At 41.1% G+C, this 27,467-nt stretch overlaps 1 protein-coding gene across 3 annotated transcripts in view; it reads left to right on the top strand.

The window, feature by feature from the left end:
- The window catches only part of cpa6 (carboxypeptidase A6), a 37,646-nt gene extending 12,822 nt beyond the window's left edge, over window positions 1-24,824 (top strand). Inside the window, exons 3-10 of one of the 3 annotated variants that reach the window (XM_055634428.1) lie at window positions 2,258-2,369; window positions 4,285-4,386; window positions 4,462-4,566; window positions 9,140-9,250; window positions 9,668-9,758; window positions 11,977-12,179; window positions 18,811-18,895; window positions 20,863-24,824. In XM_055634428.1, coding sequence (XP_055490403.1) covers window positions 2,258-2,369; window positions 4,285-4,386; window positions 4,462-4,566; window positions 9,140-9,250; window positions 9,668-9,758; window positions 11,977-12,179; window positions 18,811-18,895; window positions 20,863-21,056 — 1,003 coding nt within the window. In that variant the 3' untranslated portion in view covers window positions 21,057-24,824. The remainder of the gene's footprint in view (window positions 1-2,257; window positions 2,370-4,284; window positions 4,387-4,461; window positions 4,567-9,139; window positions 9,251-9,667; window positions 9,759-11,976; window positions 12,180-18,810; window positions 18,896-20,862) is intronic. The other 2 variants (XM_055634426.1, XM_055634427.1) reach the window with 2 other exon arrangements.
- The last annotated feature ends 2,643 nt before the right edge of the window (window positions 24,825-27,467 follow it).

The raw sequence follows: 27,467 nt of genomic DNA, 5'->3' as shown, positions 1-27,467 counted from the left end.
GATTTAGCTTTTCTGTTGCTGTTATGTTTTTATGGATTATTGTCTCTAACTTGCCTTGAAACTTATTCAATCTATTTTTCATGCCAACAGATTTTACTGTCACACAGGAATGCATACAATAGGCAGTACTGTCGCTATTCATTGTGAATCAATTCATTCTTTCACACACAATACAAAAGATTATTTTATGCTTTAAAAACAATTCAGTTCAGTGACACTTGTCTCCGTTAATTCGGGTAGCAGTTGAAGGACCAGTATTAATATATTCAGCATGAGATTCAAAAATATTACAGCATGTATCTGAAAGGAATGTGCTATATATGAACTCACATTTTAAAATATTACGCACATGAAACCTATTATTTTTCGAAAGAGGTTTAAACTTAATTTGTAATGGCATTTTCTAACTTAACCTGCACAAAATTAAAATAAGGGGCTTGTATTGGACCCTCTACAGTTGCTTATCAACCAAATTTGTCTGATCCACAGAGTTAAGACATAAAATGAAGTGAATCGAAGGATGGCATGTATATTCATGATATTCATGCCTCCAAGTTAGAAATCACCAATTTTAAGCCCCACTGCAGCCTGTCAGAAAATAGAAAGGCCTGCCATGTGTCTGTCACCTGCTTAGTTCTAGAGAAACTCCTCTTCACAGATTTTCTTAGTCTTCCAGCTTTACTTTTCAAAAATATATCTCAATCTCTTTGGAATGTTACCATTGAATCTGCTTGCAGAAAATTCCAAGTCACCCTATAGGGCAGAGAATTCAAAAACCCTATATTTTTCCTCTGATTCTTCAAATTCTATCTATTTTTGTTTATCGTTATTGATGGCCAGAAGAAATTAGAGAGAAAATAAGCAACTTCATATTCTTTGTTGCTTTGGACAATGTTGCTTCTAAAGAGAAATGTTTTATTGAACAAATTCTTTATTGATTGATTTGATTTAAATAGCCAATATCATATTTTGTGGAGATCTGTATTACATTGATTACTTGGGAGAAGCACTGTAGGCCAGGGTAATTCCGCTTTGCACTTACTACAATTTTACAAAAAATAAGAGCTGTTTGAATTAGAATTGAGTAAAAGTCAACTCAAAAATGCAGCTAATTATGTGATATTTCTCAACAAAAAATATATTTGGTTGAAAAATTTCACATAAACATCTGCCTGAGAAAAACTATATGAGCTATTGTGTACATTTTACATTAGTTTTTGCCTTTTATTTTCATTTTACCTACATTTTCTTCATATCAACAGTATAACTTAGTTATTTCACTTAATGTATATTGTATCTTTATACGATTTTCTATCATTCACCTGCTCTCTGAAATATTTTTCATATTTTCTTCACAATCCTGTGATGTCGCCTTGCTCCATGTCAAACCTGAATATTCTTCGTGTGTCTCAGTAAGCTGAGCGATGTGCATGAGAGGGAAACATCGATCAGCCATGATTGAAGGGGGAAGCAGACTCAATGGGCTGAATGGCCTAATTCTGCTTCAATGGCATATGAACGTAATTGCAATATGACAATAATGGAGCTTTACTAGATCGTCTTTTCTCAAAAGTGTGTATTTAGCCACTGAGTACCAACTTAACAGTGTCACGATTGAAAACTTGCGCTTGTGATTCTATATTAGTCTAGAACTTAATTGGGATATTACAACCACAAAAATATCTAAAAAACAGACTGCTGGTGCTATTGGAAGCCTAGTCTGAAAGTATGGTTTTTGACAGGATGAGGGTGGAGGTTTTAGGTGAGTGGAGGATATTGCAGGGATCACGCTGCTAAAAGATCCTTCTCTCCATCAGAGAGCATAGACATCACCAGCACTTTACTGAACCGGCTTTTGAATTATTCATGAATAAACAAGGAACTGCAGATGCTGGTTTACAAAAAAAAGGCACAATATTCTCCAGAGATGCTGCCTGACCAACTGAGTTACTCCAATACTTTGTGTCTTTGTTTTCTTGAATTCTCAGGTTGCGACATGGAGAATTTGGCAATATTATTGATCAATGTAAATTCTTGATCATTGCCAATAGGGTACTGGAAAATGCCATTGACTGGGTCCAAAGGAGTGCTGGAATCTAAGCAATCATTCCCCATCAGTGAACAGATGCTGGGTTTCCTGGTTACGTGGCCAAAGGACAATGTTGTGTTCATAGTGATGTGTGTGCCACACACTACTTGATAAAACTTTGAGCAGAGTTTCTTAACTGCAAGAATTTCCCATCTTTTTCAATGTTAGGATCCTTGTTTCTGATCTTCAAGAATTAATGGAGGAGCAAAGTGGCTCCTGTGCTCGCTGCCGCCGGTCTAATCCTCTCTACAACTATGAAGTCTATCATACTTTAGAAGAGGTATGCAAATTAAGCCACAACATTTTTAAGATGTGGCACTTTTATTTACGTGGAAGAAATACAGCATGATATATAATGCAGCTTTAGTCATAATTGGAATGGAGACAAGAGACTACAGTTACTGGAATCTTCAGTGACAAACAAAGTGCTGGAGAAACTCAGCGGATCAGACAGCATCTGTGGAGGGAAATGTACAGATGACGTTTCAGGTCGGGACCCTTCTTCGAAATGATGGAGTAAAGGGGAGAAATGTGGAAAACAGAGGTAAACTGGAAAAGCCTGGAAAGTGATAGGTGGATACAGGTGAAGGGAGGGTGATTGGACCTTGGATGGTGATAGTGACAAAGGCTGTCGGGAAAATCGAGACAAAAGGGTGTCAGAGGAGGAAAGAAGTGGAAGAGTGAAAAAGATTTGAGGGGAGACGAGGATAATACAAGATACAAGATACATTTAATTGTCATTTGGACCCCGTTTCTGCAGCCATACATTACAGACACATAGACCCAAGGCACAACATAATTTACATAAACATCCATCACATTGCTGTGATGGAAGGCCAAATAAACTTATCTCTCCACTGCACTCTCCCCCCCCCCGATGTCAGAGTCAAAGTCAAAGCCCCCGGCTGGCGATGGCGATTGTCCCGCGGCCATTAAAGCCACGCCGGGTGGTGCGAGGTCGCACACCGGGTTCTTGATGTTAAAGCCCCCGGCGTGCGCTCGCAGTGTCCCGCGGCCATTCCAAGCCGCGCGGGGCAGTGATGTAGGCCCCGCTCCAGGAGCTCTTCAACCCCGCAACTCGGGCGGGGGAAGTCGCCGTTGCGAGAGCCCTGAAAAGCGGTCTCCCTCCAGGGACCCGCGGGCTCCCGGTGCCGCCGTCCACAGACCTGCCGTTGAAGCCTCCGACTCTCCGGTCGGGCCGCAGCAGCAGCAGCAGCAGCAGCGCTCCTCCACCGCTCCACCCGCTCCGGACTCGGCCAGCCCCGCGACGGCGACGGTGAGTCGTCGGCACCAGAGTCCCCGGTCTCTTCCTGTTGGAGGCCGCTCCTCGTTGCAGCCCCAACGATAACGGAAACCCGACGAGAAAAGGTCGGGTCTCCCGTGCAGGGAGAGATTTAAAAAGTTTCCCCTCCCTCCCTCCCCACCCACCCCCCCCCCCCACACACACACCCCAACAAAAAATAAAAAAACTACATAAAAACATAGACAGAAAATAATAAAACGCGGACAGACTGCAGAGGCCGCTGCTGACCAGAGTCGCGCCGCCCACCGGCAATCCTCTAATGTTTCTCACCGTAAGAATAATCAAATTCTAAAGCTAACTGGATTAAAGGATGGTTAGGTAAATTAGTAATGGGTTAAAGTAAAATAACTGAATTTAAAAATTTTAATGCATATTTCTGAAGATATTTTACTGCAGCAATATATGTTTTCAGTTGTGTAAGCCTTGATTATGTAGTGTCAAGCATATACCCATATAAATGCAGAAAATAGAACAACGTAGACACAAAGTCCAAGAGTAACTCCATGGGTCAGGGAGCATCTCTGGAGAAAAAGGATGGGTGGCTTTTCAGGTCGGAACCCTTTTTCAGACTGAAAGTTTAAGGGAGGGAACTGGAACAAATCCGAGCCAGCAACCTTTTGGCACCCATCTTTTTTTTTTCTCCAGAGATGCTGCCTGACCCGCTGAGTTACTCTAGCACTTTGTGTCTATCTTCATTATAAACTAGTATCTGCAGTTCCTTTCGACACAAATAGAACAACATGTTTACTTTGTTTTAAATCAAGAAGGCCGAATAAATAGCTGTGAATTGTCAAATGTCTATGAATAATTCTATCATATTTGAATGCCTTTTGAAGCTCTGGCTTTTTGTTTTCTCAAATAAACCTTTGCAAATGATTTGATATATTTTCAGATACAAAATTGGATGCTTCAGATGAATCGAACCTATTCGCATCTTCTTTATCTTTTCTCAATCGGAAAATCCTATGAAGGACGACCCCTCTTTGTTTTTCAGGTAACTTACCGATTACCAAAGTTAAAAATGCTAAAGTAATGTCAAATATTTTCAGTATTCTGATTTTAATTTCAGTTAGGAAAGCGATCACATCCTATCAAAAAGGCAGTGTGGATAGATTGTGGCATTCATGCTAGAGAATGGATTGGTCCAGCCTTTTGTCAATGGTTTGTCAAAGAAGTGAGTATTCAGATTTATGCCCTTTACATATGGGTACACTTTCTCTTTGGCAGATTTATATTTGATTTGAAATATATCGTTCAATTGGATGATTAAATGCAGCTTTATTGCACCCTACAATTATGTTGTCAGCAAATACACAATGATTTCCGATATCAACACAATTATAGAGTAGCTGCTATTGAAGTAATTCAAATCTTTCAGTTCTTGCATTACTCTTACCAATTTTTTTGCTTTTTGACCATAACATTTTTCCACAATTTATTTGATCTTTTGAAATATGATTGAAGAATTAGATTCAGTCAATACTTGATGGTATATTCCACATCTTTAAAATTGAAAGCTTTTATTCTACTTCCAGTCTGCATTGTGAGTAGTCCCAAATTTGGCACTACTTTATCAAGTACTTTTGATAATTTGGATCCTTATTTCCTTTTTTCTCAACCATTTTCTATGGCAGTGCATGCTTCATTATCCACTGGCCACTGTAGTATTTCTTAATTTTATTTTCCTCTTTCATCTTCTGTCCTTTTCTTGAAATGGTCCATTATGTACATTTCAGATTGCCATGGCAGATGAAGGATATGATGAAGCCAGAGAGGGTGCAGAAAAGATTTTCACACCTATAAGGAGCAATCGGATAGGTTGGGACAGATTCCCTGAAGTGAACAAGTGGTGACCTTATATAGGTTTCCAAAATTATGAGAGGCATACATAGGTAGATGGTCATAGTATTTTACCCATGGTAAGGGAGTTTACAAATAGAGGGCATAGTTTTACAGTAAAAGGGGAAAGGTTTAAAGAGGACCTGAGGAGCAGGTTTCTCACATAGGAAGTGTGGATATAAGGACCAATCTGCCAGAGGAGGCAGTGGCGGCCAGTACAATTGCACATTATTTAAAAAAGCAACATTTGGACAGGCTTATGGATGAAAAAGATTTTGAATAATATGGGTTACGTCTTGGTTGGCATTGGTGAGTTTAATAATAATAATAATAAATTTTATTTATGGGCGCCTTTCAAGAGTCTCAAGGACACCTTACAAAAATTTAGCAAGTAGAGGAAAAACATGTAAGCGGAATGAAATAAATAGTAGAAACATGACTAGTACACAAATTAAAGACAGAATTCAATTCAAAACACAATATGAGGCAATTCAAGCACAGATGAAAAGGGAGGGGGACGTGGGGCTAAGGATAGGCAGAGGTGAAGAGATGGGTCTTGAGGTGGGACTGGAAGATGGTGAGGGACACGGAATTGCGGATCAGTTGGGGGAGGGAGTTCCAGAGCCTGGGAGCTGCCCTGGAGAAGGCTCTGTCCCCAAAACTGCGGAGGTTGGATTTGTGGATGGAGAGGAGACCGGCTGATGTGGATCTGACGGACCATGAGGGTTGGTAGGGGGAGAGGAGGTCAGTGAGATATGGGGGGGGTCAGATGGTGGAGGGCTTTGTAGGTGAGGACCAAGATTTTGTAGGTGATCCGGTGAGGGATGGGAAGCCAGTGAAGTTGTTTGCGGACTGGAGTGATGCGATGCCAGGATTTGGTGTGGGTGATAGAAACATAGAAATTAGGTGCAGGAGTAGGCCATTCAGCCCTTCGAGCCTGCACCGCCATTCAATATGATCATGGCTGATCATCCAACTCAGTATCCCGTACCTGCCTTCTCTCCTTCTCCCTGATCCCTTTAGCCACAAGGGCCACATCCAACTCCCTCTTAAATATAGCCAATGAACTGGCCTCAACTACCCTCTGTGGCAGAGAGTTCCAGAGATTCACCACTCTCCATCATCAAATCATCCTCGATAATAATCCTCAACATTGGCGTCCTGTGAGAATGCGTTCTTAGCCCCCTACTATAATCGTTATACACCCATGACTGTAGAGCCAAATACCAAATCAATTTAGGTGCACAGACGACAGCAAATGATGATGAGATGGAGTACAAAAAGGACATTGAGAACGTTGCAAACTGGTGCTTTGACAATAACCTCTCCCTCAATGTCGGCAAGACAAAAGAGATTGTGATTGACTTTAAGAAGTGAAGCAGTACATATACCCTGCCTACAAACAAAAACATTGATACATTGATGGCACCGAAGTAGTTGATCGAAAGCTTCAAGTTATTAGGAATAAATATCACCAGCAATTTGTCCTGGACCATCCACATCAAAGCTATGAAAACACACCAATGCCTCTACTTCCTTAGAAGGATTAGCAAGTTCAGCATGTCCCCAAATACCCTCACTAACTTCTACATATGTGCTGTAGAAAGCATGTTATCATGGTGCATCACAGTTTGACCACTGCAGAGAAATTGCAGAGAGTTATGTATGTCATGCAGACCATCATGCAAACAACCTCTCTTCCGCTGACTTCATCTACACATCACACTGCCTCGGCAAGGCCACCAGCATAATCAAGGCAGTCACAGAGGCGCAGCAGTAGAGTTGCTGCCTTACAGCCTTGCGGAGACCCGGGTTCGATCCCGACTATGGGTCTGTACGGCGTTTGTACGATCTCCCCGTGATCTGCGTGGGTTTTCTCCAAGATCTTCGGTTTCCTCCAACACTCCAAAGACGTAGGTGAATTGGATTGGTAAATGCAAAAATTGTTCCTAGTGGGTGTAGGATAGTGTTAATGTGCGGGGATTGCTGGTCAGTCCGGACCTGGTGGGTTGAAGGGCCTGTTTCCGCGCTGAATCTCTAAACTAAACTAAACTAAAGGCCCAGTCTCACTCCCTTTTTTTGCCCTCTCCCATCAGGCAGAAGGTACAGAAGTTTGAAAATGAATACCTCTGGATTCAAGTACAGTTTCTTCCAACCTCATTGGTGACCTTTGAACTATCTTTGATTGGACCTTATCAGACTTTATCTTGCACTAAATGTTGTGCCATTTATCTTACAATGTGGACAGCTTTATTTTAATCACGCATTGTAATTTCCTTGACTGGATAGTTCACAAACAAAAGCTTTTCATTGTATCTCGGTACAGGTGACAATAATAAACTAAACTCCCTCACACCTCCCGCTGCTGAAAGACTCATCCATGCCTTCATCTCCTCCCAACTGGACTACTGCAACTCACTTCTCCTTGGCATCAGCTCCACCTACATCAACCAACTCCAACTGGTCTAGAACGCAGCCGCCCGACTCATCACTCATAGATGTAACTAGTAGCGTGGATAGGGGAGAACCAGTGGATGTGGTGTATCTGGACTTCCAGAAGGCTTTCGACAAGGTCCCACATAAGAGATTAGTATACAAACTTAAAGCACAAGGCATTGGGGGTTCAGTATTGATGTGGATAGAGAACTGACTGGCAAACAGGCAGGCAGTGACTAGTGGGGTACCGCCAGGCTCAGTGCTGGGACCCCAGCTATTTACAATATATATTAATGATCTGGATGAGGCAATTGAAGGCAATATCTCCAAGTTTGCGGATGACACTAAGCTGGGGGGCAGTATTAGCTGTGAGGAGGATGCTAGGAGACTGCAAGGTAACTTGGATAGGCTGGGTGAGTGGGCAAATGTTTGGCAGATGCAGTATAATGTGGATAAATGTGAGGTTATCCATTTTGGTGGCAAAAACGGGAAAGCAGACTATTATCTAAATGGTGGCCGATTGGGAAAGGGGGAGATGCAGCGAGACCTGGGTGTCATGGTACACCAGTCATTGAAGGTAGGCATGCAGGTGCAGCAGGCAGTAAAGAAAGCGAATGGTATGTTAGCTTTCATTGCAAAAGGATTTGAGTATAGGAGCAGGGAGGTTCTACTGCAGTTGTACAGGGTCTTGGTGAGACCACACCTGGAGTATTGCGTATAGTTTTGGTCTCCAAATCTGAGGAAGGACATTATTGCCATAGAGGGAGTGCAGAGATGGTTCACCAGACTGATTCCTGGGATGTCAGGACTGTCTTATGAAGAAAGACTGGATAGACTTGGTTTGTACTCTCTAGAATTTAGAAGATCGAGGGGGGATCTTATAGAAATTTACAAAATTCGTAAGGGGTTGGACAGGCTAGATGCAGGAAGATTGTTCCCGATGTTGGGGAAGTCCAGAACAAGGGGTCACAGTTTAAGGATAAGGGGGAAATCCTTTAGGACCGAGATGAGGAAAACATTTTTCACACAGAGAGTGGTGAATCTTTGGAATTCTCTGCCACAGAAGGTAGTTGAGGCCAGTTCATTGGCTATATTTAAGAGGGAGTTAGATGTGGCCCTTGTGGCTAAAGGGATCAGGGGGTATGGAGAGAAGGCAGGTACAGGATACTGAGTTGGATGATCAGCCATGATCATATTGAATGGCGGTGCAAGCTCGAAGGGCCGAATGGCCTACTCCTGCACCTATTTTCTATGTTTCTATGTTTCCAAGGACCTGTTTCCATACTGTAGCATGTACAGCTCTACTGTAGCATGTAAATCACATTGTTTTCATAATGGAAATAACAATGTGTAGATTAAGACTTTCTATCAGAAAAGTATTTTAACCCTGCATATGCAGTGAATGCTACGGGTTTTCAATAATAATATATCTTGGATTGAAGCAAAAACACTTTTTTTTCCTTCTATTTAAGGCTGTACAAAAATATCGCAGTGATCCTGTAATCCGAAAGCTTCTAAATCAACTGTATTTTTACGTCATGCCTGTTTTTAATGTAGACGGATACCATTACAGCTGGACAACTGTAAGTGAATGATTTGATTTAATTCCCTTAATCATTTCATCTATAGATCAGTTTCGATTAGTCTATCTTGATGTCTTCTTTAAAAGAAGCAGTTTGATCTCTTGCATTCTATAACATAATGAATGAATTCATCAAGTCAAAGGGCAATTAAAATTATTTTTCTTTCTTTAATCTCCTGAAGAAAATTTGTCTCCAGTTCTTAAAAATAATCTCATGGCTCTGCATTTTCAGATGGTCTTTTGCTTCATGCTGCAAGCAATTAGAGAAGATATTATTTAAAAGGTTGAGCTGAGCCCGAAACGTTGTCTATTTCCTTCGCTCTATGGATGCTGCTGCACCCGCTGAGTTTCTCCAGCATTTTTGTCTACCTTTGAGCTGATCATAATTTGAGACGTACTATTTTTGCATTATATTTAGGATAGATTCTGGAGAAAAACACGTTCCAACAGTACTAATTTCAGTTGCCGCGGTGTTGATGCCAATCGGAATTGGAAGGTCAAGTGGTGCAGTAAGTTCAGATGTGAAATATTTTTCATTTCTCTTGATAATAAAGGTAATAAGATAAATTCAGTGATCCCCATCCCATGCCAATCTAATTTATAGTCATTTGAACGTTAAGTCATTTATCCACCTCTTAGTTGTAGTCTATTACAAATATTTATCACACTTTGAATAAAAATATATCCTCAACTTCCATCTTTTAAAATTGTTTATACATGAGTATATACTCCCCTCTATCCATATATACTCCCCTCTCACATATACTCACACACTATGGGGAAGGTGGGGGGGCCTGCGTTTGCAAGGTTCAAGGCAGCAGTGGAGCATGATGCGCTGCACAGCCTCTGAAGCTAAGATGTGGTTGGTAGAATATTGCATTTGGTGATAGAACTTCTAAATCATAGAACTTTAGGCAGCACTGCAATTAGAGCACCTAGGGTTTGATGCCGGCACTGACTACTGCAATCATCTTCTTCCACTGTCATTTGAGTGAATGACTGAAGAGCCTCCTTGCCTCTCTGGATACAGGATATCTGATGCAGCAGAGGCAGACTAGTTTTGAGTTGTTGTTTGCTCATGAATTAGTTTTTCGCAGTAACCTGCAAACAAAGTTATTTGCTTTCACTGTAAATAGCATTTGCTGCTTTGACCAAACAGCAAAAAATTAATGTGCATTCTAATGGGGTGAAGCAGGATTAGCACACAGCATGCTCTTTGCTATCCAACTTCGTCTCACACAGTTTACAGAAGAAACTCAATTTGGCTCATCAAATTTATGCAGTTACTTTTGCACGACCATCCAAAATTATTCGTAGATTTAGAGGGATATGGGTCAAAGGTGGGCAAATGGGACTAGCCTACATGAGACATCTTGGTTGGCATGGACGGGTTGGGCTGAAGGGTCTGTTTACTTGCTGTTTCACTTTTTTTTAAATCATTTCTGTCCTCCTTTCCATCTACATAAATATGTTTTCTTTATTGTGTTTTTATGTGATAATTGATTGATGATTCCCCCTCACTGACAAAAAAAGAATGGATTAGATTCAAACATTGATGCAGCCCTTGCATGTGTGCAATAACACTTGAACAATATTATCCTGCATGTTCAGATAATCATATAGTCCTTCTCATGTAGTAGGATATATGCAATGATCATCGTCAACAATGGAAAACCCACTCACCTCTTGATGATAATCAACAGCAGTGCATCATTGTAACTTCTGCACAAGAATCTTTCTAAGTAGTTTCTTCTTTGTTGCTGGCCTAAAACATTAAAATGTCCTACCTAGGCAACAATGCGTGGGAGTTCCTTCACCACAGGGACTGCATCTATTCTCCACTGCATGAATTTTAAACATGGCTTATTTTAAACATTTCCTCTGTTAACTCAAAAGAGAGAAAACCAAAAGGTGATTCTAAGAAGTAAAAGTACAAGAAGATATTTAGTGTAATTACAAAGTTTACAAATTAAATCTCACATCTCTAAAAAATATCAAATAAAACATATTTTCCATTTGTAAAAAATAATTATTTTACTAACAACTTTGTAATTACACTAAATATCTTCTTATACTTTTACTCATAAATGCCTTAAAAGTTTCCCATAATAAAGAAGGCAAAGTACCTGGTATATCATTTGTATCGAAAAAAAGTTTCATTTGTTGTTTTAAATATTGATAGCCTTGCACGTCATTTAAAATATGTGTATTAAACCTCCAAAAAAAAATGTTTACTCGGCATTCCCTCAAATTTTACTGAAAATGTCAACGGAGAGTAATCTGAGATACTACTAATGTGGTATGTTGGGTTGTTTGTATATGGCATTAATTTCATATCCACTAAAAAATAATCAATTCTTGAATAAGTTTTATGCACCGGAGAGTAAAACGAGTATTCCCTTCCAACTGGATTAGCAGATCTCCATACATCTATTATATTAGTATTTTTTATATATGTATTTAGAAGTTCGCTAGTTTTAGATTTTAAATTGCTCTTCTTTTGTTTTGCTGATTTATCTAGATATGAATCTAAAACATATGCCGTTAGCTTTACAAGCCGCTAAGAGATGTCTCCGAGCTCCGACGTACCCGCTACGTTCATTCTCCGTGCTTACCACGAGTTTTATTTTTTTTTAAACTCGGGAGAGCTCTTGGAATGAACTCGTACCATGGGACAGGGCTTTTACTCTCTAGCTGCTACCTATAACAATGTTTTGTAATTCTTAGGTGAAGGGGCATCATTGCATCCTTGTGCTGATACATACTGTGGACCCATGCCAGAATCTGAACCAGAAGTGAAGGCTGTTGCAAACTTCTTGCGTAAAAACAAGAAACAAGTTAAAGCATACATTTCATTCCATTCATATTCACAGATGATTCTATATCCTTATTCCTATAGTGAAGCAATCATTCCTAACTTCAATTGTGTGGTAAGTAGAATTAACCTAAATTGATATTTTAATCATATTACAAGATGGTGTCAGTGCCTGTTTAACAAATCAAAGTGCAAAAAAATAAATCTCGGTTTCTTGATGTTGTAGGCATGATGTTAACAATTATTTGCCAATTGTGAATCAAACAATAATAGTAGATATAATTTAAAATGTATTTGATTGTACATTGTGTCCATTTCATAGCTGAAGCTGCTTTAAAAGCAGGAGGGGATCAAGTAGAGATCAAAGGTTGAGCAGGGCTGGGAAATGAGAAACTTTGTGTGAAAGTAACAGAATAGGTTTGGGTCTTTCATTTCACAGCTAAATAGTTTGAAAAAGTAAGAAGAGAATGCTACCTCAAATAATAAAATTCAAGTTTGTAAGTAAAGTTTTGAATACAGCATAAGTTTTCCTTTACTGCTACCCATCTGCACCTCAGTGATGAATAATATTTAAGGAATTGCTTTCCAAATGTAACAAGATTTCATACCTGGAGCCAAGTAATAGTACAGGTTTAATTATTTTTATTGAAAGGAAACAATTAACATGTTAATATTCTACATTACTGGAAGACCTCTATACGCCATTAGTCTATATGATAGATTATGGGATTGTGTGTTGTAGTGGAGATGAGGGTATTGTTTTACGATGATTTACCTTAACAAATTAGTGAAGGAGCATGAAAAAATTGCCATCCTCCAGCCATTATGGATAATTGCTGAGTGTCAAGTTTATTGGCAAATGTGAGGTACACTAATAATAAAAATCTTGCTTACAGCAATATCACAAGCACATAGACTTAGAAAACACGCAAACATAAATTATCCATTCATTACATGCAAATTCTACAAGACAAGACATAAGTGCAAAAGTATACAATCAGAAAACAAGTCCATCGTAGTGCAAAAGGGATATTGGTATTAGATTTTTCTTGTCATATGTGCCGAGACATAGTGAAAAACCTGTTGGCAAGCTAGACAGTCAAATCGTACTCTACATGAGTACAATCAAGCCATACATGAGTACAACAGGTAGTATGAAGCAAAAAAATACCAGAGTGCAGAATAAGGTGTCACAGCATTCTAGTGTTACGGCGACAGAGGTGCCAATAAAAGAAGAAAGTGCAAGGGGCACAATGAGATGGGCTGGGAGATTCGGAATACACACCTAGCTAATGAGAGGAGTGTTCAGTAGTTTGATCAGACCAGGGAAGAAGCCATTCCTAATCCGCAGAAATATGCTTTCCAACCATTGTGTGTTCTGCCCAACAGGAGGGTGGTTTGCAGTATTCTATTTCCAATGTAGGGTTAGCGTTGTACAAGTCGATTGAAGAGCCTAATTGTTGTTAGAAAGTAGTTGTTACTGAACCTGGCGGTGTTTGACATCTGGATTTAGTACTCCCTGCCTAATGGGAGCAGCGAGAATGGAGCATGGCCCAGATGGTAAGGTACCTTGATGAAGGATGCTACCTTCTTAAGGAAGTGCCTCATGTCGGGTGCTTTCCTTGATGGCGAGGGCGGTGCTTGTGACAGATTGGGCTGAGTCCACCACTCCCAGCAGCCTCTTGCCGCCTTATGTGTTGGAATTGCCATGCCAGGCCATGGTGTAACCAGTCTTTGTGCAGTGCTTCAATAGATGTTGTTTGAGTATTCAATGACATGGATGTTTCCATTACTGGGAGATTCCAGAACTAGAGGTCATAGCCTCAGAATTAAAGGACGTTCTTTTAGGAAGGAGATGAGGAGAAATGTCTTTAGTCAGAGGGTGGTGAATCTGTGGAATTCATTGCCACAGAAGGCTGTGGAGACCCTCAGTGGATATTTTTTAAGGCAGAGATTGATAGATAGATTATTGATTAGTACAGGTGTCAGAGGTTATGGGGAGAAGGCAGGAGAATGGTGTTAGGAGGGAGAGATAGATCAGCCATGATTGAATGGTGGAATAGACTTGATGGGCTGAATGGCCTAATTCTACTCCTACTCCTTATGACATACTGGATCTCTTTAAACTTCTAAGAAAATAGAGGGGCTAGAACACCTTCTTCGTCAATACTGTGCTGGGCCCAGGACAGGCCACCCAATATGCTTAGGCCCAGAAATTTAAAGCTGAAAACTCTCTCCACCGCTGACCCACCAATGAAAACTGGTACATAATCTTTCAATCTCTCATTTCTGAAGACAACGATTCTTAGTTTTATTGACATCTAGCAAAAAGGTTGTCGTTTCGGTGCACTCAAACAGGTGTACAATCACGTAGGGAGGACAGTTTTACTAGAATGTTGCCTGGGTTTCAGCAACTAAGTTACAGAGAAAGGTTGAACAAGTTAGGGCTTTATTGTTTGGAGCGCAGAAGGTTAAGGGGGGACTTGATAGAGGTTTTTAAAATGATGAGAGAGATAGACAGAGTTGACGTGGAAAAGCTTTTCCCTCTGAGAGTAGGGAAGATTCAAACAAGGGGACATGACATGAGAATTAAGGGACTGAAGTTTAGGGGTAACATGAGGGGGAACTTCTTTACTCAGAGTGGTAGCTGTGTGGAATGAGCTTCCAGTGAAGGTGGTGGAGGCAGGTTCGTTTTTATCATTTAAAAATAAATTGGATAGTTATATGGATGGGAAGGGAATGGAGGGTTATGGTCTGAGCGCAGGTATATGGGACTAGGGGAGATTATGTGTTCGGCACGGACTAGAAGGGTCGAGATGGCCTGTTTCCATGCTGTAATTGTTATATGGTTATATTATATGATTATAGTTCAGTACTGATTCATCACCACCTGTGTTTCAAGAAAAACAAGTATTAATAATGACAAGGAGGGTTGAACAAAGTAACACCATAAAAGACAAATACCTGCAATCTAGTTAGTCCAAAAACATAACGTCACATGGAGAAATATTCAGTGAATCTGTTTGTGGGATACCTTGAAACATATAAACCTCAATTGGTTTAGGAATGGGCATGCTCATTCTATCTGTTTTAACCAAAAGTTCAGTCAAGGGAGAAATTAGTCTTTGGTTGCAAATTCTAAGCACATGGTAAAGTTGATTGTAAGTGTTCATCCCTCCACATTCATTTGCATTAAGTTCAGTTAATCAATGCAATGTTTACGGGGTAGTATCCCAGTTAACCCTCCAGACTTCTTATTTCTAACATCTTGAAATTAGTAGGAGAGTTGTCTAGAACCATTCAATCAATAGCATGATACATGCAAAAATGTTGAATTAAATCCATCAACGTTAACCAAAATGGCTATCATCACAGTTGGGTTTGATTTATTTGGCATGATAGATCATCTTTCAAGTCGAAACTCTCAGAGGGGCAAATGCCAAGGTGATCTTCAGTATTATCGATAAAATTCATGGCATTACAAATTTCGATTCCCCCTATAAAGGAAACATCCCGGTATGCCTTTTTTTTAATGTGTTGTAATTCAAATCGGCCTTTAAAAACTAGTAAGAAAAAAAAAACATATATGAAATACACTTTGGGAGGGGTAACAGATAAGCCTGAAGCTATGTAGATTTAATTGTCTTACAATTTTAATGACATCAGGATCTTTGGCAGCACATGGAGGAAGTCCCGGACCCAAATCTGCTTGGTGGCAGACATTTTAATTGACGTTCAGAGATGATAAAATTATCAAAAATAAAATAAATAATTAACATTTTTTAAAATTTAAAATATGCTAACTGGGAGTCTCGGGAAAGCCTAGCTTGCTCCTGAACTTAACGTGAAGTTCGATGGCAGAGTGACTCCAGATCCGTCTGTGAAGTCCATTTTTTACTTCATGCACATCTCAGTTTTACAAAGTTTTAAAAAGGTATTACAGACTGTCCTACGCTGCCAATAGCTAACAAGATCAGGCTCGACTTGGTTTATGCCATTAAGCGTAATGATGATGTATCATGGTAACAAAATGTTAATTGGAAAATTCAAAGTTGGTGATCCTTTGTTTAGTATAGACTTTATAGAACAATTTTAGCTCGCCTGAAAAAACGAATAGGCAGTATTTTAAGGTGATTTGGACCAGTCTTTTTAGATTTACCATGAAAGGTTTATCTGTGGATATAGACAAGTTAGATGAAATGTTAAAACAAGGAATTACAGATGCTGGTTTACAAAAAAACAACAAAATGTTGGAGTACCTCAGCGAGTCAGGCAGAATCTCTGGAGAACATGACTAGGTGACGTTTCGGGTCGGAGCCCTTCAGACTGAAATGTTGGTAGAAGAAATGTCATTGTGCAGCTGTAAACTGCTTAACCCAGAGTAGTGTTTCATGTGCACATTTCTGTGTATTTTTGAACCTGTTTGGGAAACCATCGCCTCTTGTTCAGCAGGAGTTTTGTCCTCCCTGGATTTTTTTTCCTGCCACATTGAGCAACAACAGCTCCCCTTGCAGCTGAAACAATGTTATTATTGTGATGTGTCCCTTACAGCATCTGATTGCAAATACCACTCCTACTGCATTCTATGCTGACGCAAGAATTCTAATACTGGTAATACCAGTTTCATTGCACTAATACAAAGAGATACTGAAAAGTACTGTGTATGAAAGAACTGCAGATTCTGGTTTAAATCGACAGTAGACACAAAATGCTGGAGCAACTCAGCATCTCTGGAGAGAAGGAATGGTGGTGTTTCGGGTCGAGACCCTTCTTTAGACTGGTATCAAGGGAGGGGGCGGGACATAGAATGTAGTCAGAGACAGTAAGACTAGTGGGAGAACTGGGAAGGGGAGCGGATAGAGAGAGAAAGCAAGGGCTATCTGAAGTTAGAGAAGTCAATGTTCATACCGCTGGGGTAAACGACCCAAGCAAAATATGAGATCCTGTTCCTCCAATTTGCGCTGTGCCTCACTCTGACAATGGAGGAGGCCCAGGTCAGATTGGGAATGGGAGGGGGAGTTGATATGCTGTGCCACTGGGAGATCAGGTAGGTTAATACGGATTGTGTGGAGGTGTCCCTTTACCTCCCCCCTCGAATGCATCCAAGGACCCAAATGTCCCTTTACCTCCTCCCTCGACTCCATCCAAGGACCCAAACAGTCTTTCCAGGTGAAGCAGAGGTTCACTTGCACATCCTCCAACCTCATCTACTGTATCCGCTGTTGCAGGTGTCAACTTCTCTACATCGGCAAGACCAAGCGCAGGCTCGGCGATCGTTTCGCTGAACACCTCCGCTCAGTCCGTCTTAACCTACCTGATCTCCCGGTGGCTCAGCACTTAAACTCCCCCTCCCATTCCCAATCCGACCTTTCTATTCTGGGCCTCCTCCATTGTTCCAACAGGTGTCGCTGTCAGCAATGGCAGCCTCGCCGACGGTTCGTCTGTCTTTTCGTCTTTTTTGTTATGTTATGTTTTTTGTGTGTTTTTAAAAGTTTGTGTTCATGTTCTCTGGTTGGTTGATGTTGGGGGGGGGGTTCAGGGGAAACTTTTATTCAATCCCTTACCTTGCCGGAGATGCGATTGTTTTCCGGATCGTATCTCCGGTCGCTCTGTGGCCTAATATCATGGAGCTGGAGACCTTGGTCGAGACTGACTTTGGGGCCATGGACTTACCATCGGAGTCTGCGATCCCTTGCCTGGGATCGAAGCTCCGCCTGCGGATTTCAACATCGAGGAGCTCGCAGTCTCGGGTAGAGACTGATGTCGGGAAGCTCAAAAGTTGCAAGATGTTCGACTAGCCCCAACCTGGGGTCCGATCGCCCGGCGCGGGGATCTGAGATCCCCCCCCCCCCCCCCCGATGCGGAAGCTTGATCGCCCCGATACGGAGGCCCCGACTGCCGGCTGTGGGAGCCAAGATCTCCCCGACAACAGAAGGCTCAAGGCCCCCGACTGCGGGAGAACAACGAAGGGAAGAGATTTAACTTTTTTTTTGCCTTCCATCACAGTGAGGCATGTGGAGGAGTCACTGTGGTGGATGTTTATGTTAAAAAGTATTTTGTATGTTTTGTTGCTTTTTATTGGTATGGCTGTATGGCAAATCAAATTCCTCGTATGTTGCAAAACATACTTGACTAATAAAGTATGATTATGACTGGCAGAGTGAAGCCCAGCGCAAATTGGAGGAACAGCACCTCATATTTTGCTTGGGTAGTTTACACCCCAGCTTTATGAACATTGACTTCTCTAACTTCAGATAGCCCTTGCTTTCTCTCTCCATCCCCTCCCGCTTCCCAGTTCTCCCACTAGTCTTACTGTCTCCGACTACATTTTATCTTTGTCACCCCCCTCTCCTGACATCAGTCTGTAGAAGAGTCTCTACCCGAAACGTCATCCATTCCTTCTCTCCAGAGATGCTGCCTGACCCGCTGAGTTCTTCCAGCATTTTGTATCTACCGAACAGTGCTGTCATGTTAACCTCACAACTATAGTTCTCGATCTTTTTGTGACTATCACAGACAACACTAGTGTGATCCTCAAAGTTTCAACACCAAATGGTGGTAGAAAGCAATTTCTAGACCATGATATGTGGATAACACCATGAAATAACAGTAATTTAATGAGTTAATTGTGATCACCAATATACAGTGTGATCATTTTGATGTCAACAACTTAAATAAACATAATCGTTACTTTTAACTTCAACTATTATTGTTTAAGAAATTACATTTTTAATTTTGTTTTTTAGGAATCAGCAGCATACAAAGCAGTCAGTGCTATTTACTCTGTGTATAGTATCAAGTACAAACATGGGCCAGCATCTAGCACCTTATGTAAGTCTTAATATTTATGATATTTACCTAGGCCCACAGTAAAGGTTATGTAAGCATATTTGAAATTATGTTTCATTTTTTAATTGTAAAGAAAATATATCACAAATATTTTACAATATTGTCATAAAATTCTAACTGAATACAAAATAAAACAATGGCAAATTAAACTTGCCAGATAAATAGAAAACTATCATTAATAATAATGAGATCAATCAGATTCACATTATCCGAGACACATAGACGGGTTGCCAATTACCAAATCTGGTGCCATGTCCTCAAAGGAAGAAGTGCAGAAGACAATTTAAACCCTGATGCTCCCTCAATGTCCAAAGTGATTAAGGTTAAGATGAAACAAAGCTTTACATAGGCCTGTTGGTGTGCTAAATGAAATTTATCTTCATTTTGGAAATGATGCTACCAATATAATAGTAAAAGAATGCACCAGGATTGTTGAGAAAACAACAAGAATGGAAAGGGGGTTATTTCGAGATCGACAGTTCTTGAGCATAAATACCACTGCTCTGGAGGGGATGCATTCTGGTTACGGACGGAAGCAAAAGTGGGATTTGATGTGGGCTTGATTGCAATGTTCCAATTCTCTTTGGACAATAGGATGTTTTCAGAATGTCTAATGATTGTAAAATGAAATACATTGCTTTTTAAAAATGGAAGAGATAAATCTAGTAATTAGAGTAGTATACCAAATGTCGATGGTGGGGAAATATTTGTGGGGCAGTTATTTATAAGGGATAATAAAATTGTAGAGCGAGGCAAATTACACTTGTTAAAGACAAACTGAGATGACTAAGCTCATAAGTTCACGCGTTAGGAGCAGAATTGGGTCAATCAGCCCATCGTCTACTCCGCCATTCAATCATAGATGATCTATCTCCTAACCCCATTCTCCAGCCTTCTCCCCATAACCCCCGACACCCGTACTAATCAAGAATCTATCTCTGCCATAAAAATATCCATTGACGGCCTCCACAACCTTCTGTGGCAAAAAAATCCAGAGATTCACCATCCTCTAACTAAAGAAATTCCACATCTCCTTCTTAAAGGAACATCCTTTCATTTTGTGGCTATGACCTCTAGTCCTAAGCTCTCCCACTGATCAATTATTGTCATGTTGTGTAAATGTTGGGTGATTAAGTTTTGCTGTACATTTCTACACGGACTTCCAAAGATTCTGGATAAAATACCCAATTTTAAAAAAATCCATGTAATAGATAGAAAGGGAAAGCACAGAATCTAAATACATTATTTATCAGAAGAATAATTGTGAACATGTTTCATATGACAAGAAAAAGTTTCACAATGCCACTCTCAGTGATCGAAAAGAAAACCATTGTTCCTTTAGCTATATATTAATGGTCTAAAAATACATGATAGGACATAATTCTCAAATAATATAAAAGGCCAATATCACCATTTTTCCTTTAATTGTATTGGCTTTTATCTCCTCAGCAAACCACTTGTATGCCATTTAATCGTAGCTTCTAAAAATCCATACATACATAATTTGCATTACCTTGAGCAACTTTCCCTGTTTTCGATTCCAAGAATTGAGTAAAGTTAATCACACATTTTTCTTTAATATTGCCTTCTTTAAGAACATTTCTAAGCATAATTTTACAGAGGGAGTAGCCCAAGGGGAGAAAACGGAATCAAGAGAATTACATTTTAAGAACACGACTTGAGTCAGTATCGCATTAATGACCACACTGTTCTCACCCGTGGTAAATTTTGATCTGGTTCTAAAGTTTATACACATAGATTGAGGAAAAAATGTAGACTTCTGAACAGCGCTGTAGTTGCAAAATCTTTTTTTTTTTTTTTAATATTTTACATTTAAGAGTAATTTTTGAGAGGCAAACCAAGCTGGGGCAAATTATTATCATACGTAAATATATTATGTTATGATCTACTAAACGCATGTTCTAATACATTTGTTTCTTGCCTTTTAGATGTCACTTCCGGTAGTTCTATCGATTGGGCCTACAAACATGGGATTTCTTATTCATTTGCATTTGAATTGCGAGATACAGGATATTATGGATTTTTGCTGCCAGAATCTCTAATTAAACCCACATGTACAGAGACAACATTAGCCATAAAAAATATCACTAATAATCTCCTAAAAGAATGTCCATTGAAGTGAGGAACTATTCATAACCACACAACTTGATATTTTAATTTTACAGTGTAATTATTTTTGCTTAAATAAGTTAAAACAAAGATTTACTTCTATCCCTACATTTTATCTTTTTGTGCAATCCGATAGGGTACAAATGTGTCACCATACTACTCAGATATACATTTCCTTCCTACACATTTGATTTGCTCCACTGCAAAATCTCCTCAAGGAATGTTTACTTTGAAGAAGTTCTCCACCTTTCTTGACGGGAGTTCAGAAACACCCTCTCTTGCTGCTCCCCCTCTGTGATTACCTCTAGCTTTCCTCTCCTGACTCTCACTGAAGAAGGGGTTGACCTGAGATGTCACCTATTTCTTTTCTCCAGAGATGCTGCCTGACCTGTTGAGTTACTCCAGCATTTTGTGTCTGTCTTTGGCTTAAACCAGCATCTGCAGTTCCTTTCTACACATACTCAAATACACTGTTGTAGCAAAGCAAATGACTATGACATTCCATGTAAATGAATAATCAGGAAATTCTAACAACTCTGGAACTGACGCTTTTAAGATCACATCTGAATCAATAAAGGCTTGCTACCACAGAATTTCGAGGCAATAATTTTGAATAAAGTTTCAAAGGTATTTTATTGTCACGTGTACCAATTAAGGTACAGTGAAACTCGATTTACCACAACCATACTAGAAAAAAGCAACAAGACACACAACTACATAAAAGTTAACATAAACATCCACCACAGCGGATTCCCCACATTCCTCACTGTGATGGAAGGCAATAAAATCTAATCTTCTTCACTCTTTATTCTCTCGGCGTCGGGGCAATCGAACCATCCGCAGTCGGGGAGATCGAAGCTCCCGCTGCCGGTGGTCGAATTGGGTGGTTGAAACTCCTGTGGCCTGGAGCTCCCGAAGTCGATCCCTAACCAAGGGACCACAAGCTCCACAATGCATGCTCCCCGCGGTTGGAGCTCTGAGGTTGATCCCCGACATGACCGCTGGCTCCACGATGTTAAGCCCTGCAGGCGCCCACGGTTAGAGCTCCCAAATTCGATCCCCAGCAAGAGGCCACCAGCTCCTCGATGTTGGGCTACAGTGTGGGCGGAGATACGATATGGAAAAAAATTGCATCTCCGTCGAGGTAAGTTTCCCTCCACCCCCCACATAAAACAAAGCTAAAGAATACTAAAATATACATTTAACACATGCTAAAAACAACAAAGAGAGAAAAGGACGAGACAGACTGTTGGCGAGGCAGCCATTGCAATGTCACCTGGTGGTTGATACTTCCTATCAACTATAACTAGGAAGGACACAAACATCCTTGCCTACAAATTGAAATGCACCGATTTTTGGAGTGCCAATTGGGGGCTGCATCCTGTGATCTGCAGAAATACACAGTAACAAAATTATTAGATTGGTTGTCGCCCATTAAAACTTTGTGTTGTGTTTAGTAACAGTTGCTGCATGAAGCGATGACGGTTGTCCTGCGTTTGTCGTGCTTAATTATGGGAAACCCAACAGACAAAGAATCTCTTCCATGGCAGCTGAAGATCAACTAGAAAATCAAGGCTGCCAAAGGAAGAGGTTAGAAATATAGAAAAATACGTGCAGGAGTAGGTCATTCGGCTGTTTGAGCCAGCACCACCATTCAATATGACCATGGCTGATCTAAAATCAGTACCCCGTTCTTGCTTTTTTCCCCATATCACTTGATTCCTTTAGCCCTAAGAGCTAAATCTAACTCTCGCTTGAAAACATCCAGTGAATTGGCCTCCATTGACTTCTATGGCAGATAATTCCACAGATTCACAGAAGATCTCCAAGTTTGCGGATGACAAGAAGCTGGGGGGCTGTGAGGAGGATGCTAGGCAGCTGCAAGGTGACTTGGATAGGTTGGGTGAGTGGGCAAATGCATGGCAGATGCAGTATAATGTGGATAAATGTGAGGTTATCCACTTTGGTGGCAAAAACAGGAAAGCAGACTTTTATCTAAATGGTGGCTGATTAGGAAAAGGGGAGATGCAACGAGACCTGGGTGTCATGGTACACCAGTCATTGAAAGTAGGAATGCAGGTGCATCAGGCAGTGAAGAAAGCAAATGGTATGTTAGCATTCATAGCAAAAGGATTTGAGTATAAGAGCAGGGAGGTTCTACTACAGTTGTACAGGGTCTTGGTGAGACCACACCTGGAGTATTGCGTACAGTTTTGGTCTCCTAATCTGAGGAAAGACATTCTTGCCATAGAGGAAGTAACGAGAAGGTTCACCAGACTGATTCCTGGGATGGCAGGACTTTCATATGAAGAAAGACTGGATAGACTTGGCTTGTACACGCTGGAATTCAGAAGATTGAGGGGGGATCTTATAGAAACTTACAAAATTCTTAAGGGGTTGGACAGGCTAGATGCAGGAAGATTATTCCCGATGTTGGGAAAGTCCAGAACTAGGGGTCACAGTTTAAGGATAAGAGGGAAGTCTTTTAGGACCGAGATGAGAAAATCATTTTTTACACAGAGAGTGGTGAATCTGTGGAATTCTCTGCCACAGAAGGTAGTTGAGGTCAGTTCATTGGCTATATTTAAGAGGGAGTTAGATGTGGCCCTTGTGGCTAAATGGATCAGGGGGTATGGAGAGAAGGCAGGGATGGGATACCGAGTTGGATGATCAGCCATGATCATATCGAATGGCGGTGCAGGCTCGAAGGGCCGAATGGCCTACTCCTGCACCTATTTTCTATGTTTCTAAGATGTTTTTTCTGACCTCAATCCTAAATGGCCTACCCCTTATTCTTAAACTGACCCCTGGTTCTGTGCTTCCCCCAACATCGGAAACATTTTTCCTGTATCTAGCCTGTCCAATCCTTTAAGAATTTTATATGTTTCTATGAGATCCCCTCATTGTTCTAAATTCCAGCGAATACAAGCTCAGTCGACCATTCCTTCATCATACGTCAGTCCTGCCATCCCGGGAATTAACCTGGTGAACCTATGCTGCACTCCACCAATAGCAATAATGTCCTTCCTCAAATTAGGAGACCAAAATTGCACACAATACTCCAGGTGTGGTCTCACCAGGGCCCTGTACAACTGCAGTAGGACCTCCTTGCTCCTAAACTCAAATCATCTCTCAATGAAGGCCAACATGCCATTAGCTTTCTTCACTGCCTGCTGTACCTGCATGCTTACTTTCAGTGACTGATGTACAAACACATCCAGGTCTCGTTGCACCTCCCCTTTTCCTAATCTAACACCATTCAGATAATAATCTGACTTCCTGTTCTTGCCGCTAAAGTGAATAACCTCACATCTATCCTTCAACATCTGATGGCCTTCTCATGGTTAAACATGGCATGACAGGACAACTGTCATCTCTTCAAGGAGATGAGGTCAATCATGGTAGAGGGAACAGCGTTGCATCCTCAACTATGCCCCACATGATCATCTGCCTGATTGAGCCCATGTCACTGTGGTAAAGATTAATCAATCTGGGAAAGATTGTACCAGCATACACCAAAGTGCTCTGAACATTAGGGGAATGCACAGTAATGCTTGTGCATTTGTCTTGAATGCTGAAAAATAAGTCAGACCGAGGCTCTGAAGGGAACATTGATTTTCTCAATGGGGACTCTTTAATTCGCATCTCTTCGCCAAACTGCCACAAATTCGCACCTTGTTTTTTCAAAAGTGACAACTGCAATGTAGTAATTTGAAAAGTGGGCATTGCAAAGATGATGGCATCAGTCGATGAATATCTCATACTGGGAAAATGTCAGATGTGATATCTAGTGGCCTTGCCAGAAAAATGCAATTCAAAATATGTCCAAATCCAGTAACTGGAGGCCTTTCCCTAATACCTCCTTTGCCAATTCATGATGGTGCTTGATATTACATAGGAAAAATACCAGAATGATACAGCAGGTGGAGTAGATACGGTGAATCTAAGTTCATTGGTGCTTTCATTGGAACGACTACAGTGACAATGATGTTATTGGAAAAATTCTGATTTTTTTTTTAAATTGAAGAAATTGTGAATAGCTACTCAAATAGTCCAGAGGCCTAAAGAGAAAATATCTAAAAATCTATTGTTTTCAGCTTCTATTTCAAAGTTACCGATATTTTTGTGCAATATTTTTTTTAATTGCCCTTGCTCAGAATTTATTTATCCCAGAAGGAAGCACAGAAAGGCTGAGACATCTTGAGATATCTACTGTAAGCCTCGTCATTGAGCACACAACTATTGTGCCACCTGGGACTTGGTTACACTTCAATCCTGTTGTTGCACGTGGATCAGAAGAAAGTGAAGTGCATCTTAATATTAAACTTTACTTGCAATATTCATTTCTCATGGGATTTTACACATGGCTGATGAACAGTAAAATAGCTAGCTAAATATAATTTGGTATTTCAATGTTCAAATTATTTTGGATGATGAGAATGAGATAAATACCCCTTGGTGTATTTAATAATGTTGAGCAGTCACGCATTTCTTTGGGAATTTCATCTACAGTTCCTTGGTAGCTTTAATTAAATACTTAATATGTATTCAAACATTGAAAAGAAGTTAATACATTTCACTGAGAGGTTAAATCTTAGAAAACAACTATTAAAAATGTAAATATTGACATATCATTCGAGAACCCCACAAGGATCTGAATAAACGTGTTATTTAGACTCGAACTGACGATTTTACAGCCTTGGCATTTTTCTTCCTACTTCCTTCCCACCGCCTTGCCAACGTTCCCGCCTCTCACAAACGTGTCCCTCCCCTAAGATGACTGGTTTACAGTCCAATCTACCCACTCCACACCTCCCCTCAGTTTGCTTATTCCCTGGATAACTGGAAAATCATATTTTTTTATCTGTACTCTATCTTATATATATAACATTATATTTTAATTACAGTGTGTCAATCAATAAGTGAATTTATTGGGATTTGCTAGTTGGGATATTACAGTAAATAGAATTGCGTAATAAAACAATGTAGCCCAGGCATTCTTTGAAATGCATTTACCTTTCAGTATTGATTCTTCCACACACCGCACCCTGTTTTCAAAATCTTTACGGATGCTCTGCTGATTTCCCATTGTAAAATGTTGCCAGAGTTCCGTATAACTCTTTAAATTAAATTATTTTAATGTTCGAACGTTTAATTTACGTCTATTGCTCCACTGCGAATTACTAATTTATGCTACACTATTTGTGACCGTTGGGGGTGGTGTTGTTTTCGCGACCTTTCTGACATTAAAACCTTCCAAACAGAAATCTATTAACTCGATGCATTTGTACAAATGGATGGTATCATTTAACTTGGATTGAGATTTTAAGAAGCACCTGATGGGCGTTATGAATTGCAGTGTCACAGGTTGTTGTTGAAGTCAACGACAAGGCCCTTTATTGTGTAGGAAGGAACTACAGATACAACGAAGATAAACCAATTGCTGGAGTAACTCAGAGGGACAGGCAGCGTATGTGGAGAGAAGGAATGAGTGACGTTTCGGGTCGAGACCCTTCTTCAGACTGAGTCGGGGGAGAGGGAGACTAGAGATATGTTGAAGGATAGGGTGTGAAAACGACAAATCAAAACAGACGTAATGTGTAGGAAGGAACTGCAGATGCTGGTTTACACCGAAGATAGACACAAAAAAATTGCTGGAGGAGCTCTGAGTTATTCCAGCATTTTTATGTCTATCTTCAGGTCAATGCAGATGATGATGATGATCACAGAAATGTAGAATGAATCATTGTTAGTTAGCTGTGACGTTTCGACTTCTTCATACCCCGACTCCTTTTCTTCAGAGATGCTGCCTGTCCCCCTGAGTTGCTCCAGCGTTGTGTGTGTGTGTGTGTGTCTATCTCCGTTCTTTGTTGCATCGTTCACTCGCTGCTGGGTTGCAGGCGGGCGGGCGGGCAGGCGGGGGGAGTGGGAAGGTGCTTGTCAGCTGGGGTGCAGGCGGGCGGGCAGGCGGGGGGGGAGTGGGAAGCTGCTTGTCAGCTGGGGTGCAGGCGGGCGGGCGGGGGGGGGGGGGGAGGTGCTTGTCAGCTGGGGTGCAGGCGGGCGGGCGGGGGGAGTGGGAAGGTGCTTGTCAGCTGGGGTGCAGGCGGGCGGGCGGGCGGGGGGAGTGGGAAGGTGCTTGTCAGCTGGGGTGCAGGCGGGGGGAGTGGGAAGGTGCTTGTCAGCTGGGGTGCAGGCGGGCGGGCGGGCGGGGGGAGTGGGAAGCTGCTTGTCAGCTGGGGTGCAGGCGGGCGGGGGCGGGCGGGGGGGTGGGAAGGTGCTTGTCAGCTGGGGTGCAGGCGGGCGGGCGGGCGGGGGGAGTGGGAAGCTGCTTGTCAGCTGGGGTGCAGGCGGGCGGGCGGGCGGGGGGAGTGGGAAGGTGCTTGTCAGCTGGGGTGCAGGCAAGGTGCTTGTCAGCTGGGGTGCA

Source organism: Leucoraja erinacea, chromosome 4 (assembly GCF_028641065.1).
Source record: "Leucoraja erinacea ecotype New England chromosome 4, Leri_hhj_1, whole genome shotgun sequence".
NCBI classification, from domain to species: domain Eukaryota; kingdom Metazoa; phylum Chordata; class Chondrichthyes; order Rajiformes; family Rajidae; genus Leucoraja; species Leucoraja erinaceus.
Note: the sequence above shows the minus strand (reverse complement) of the source record. Positions and strands in the feature narration are given on the sequence as shown.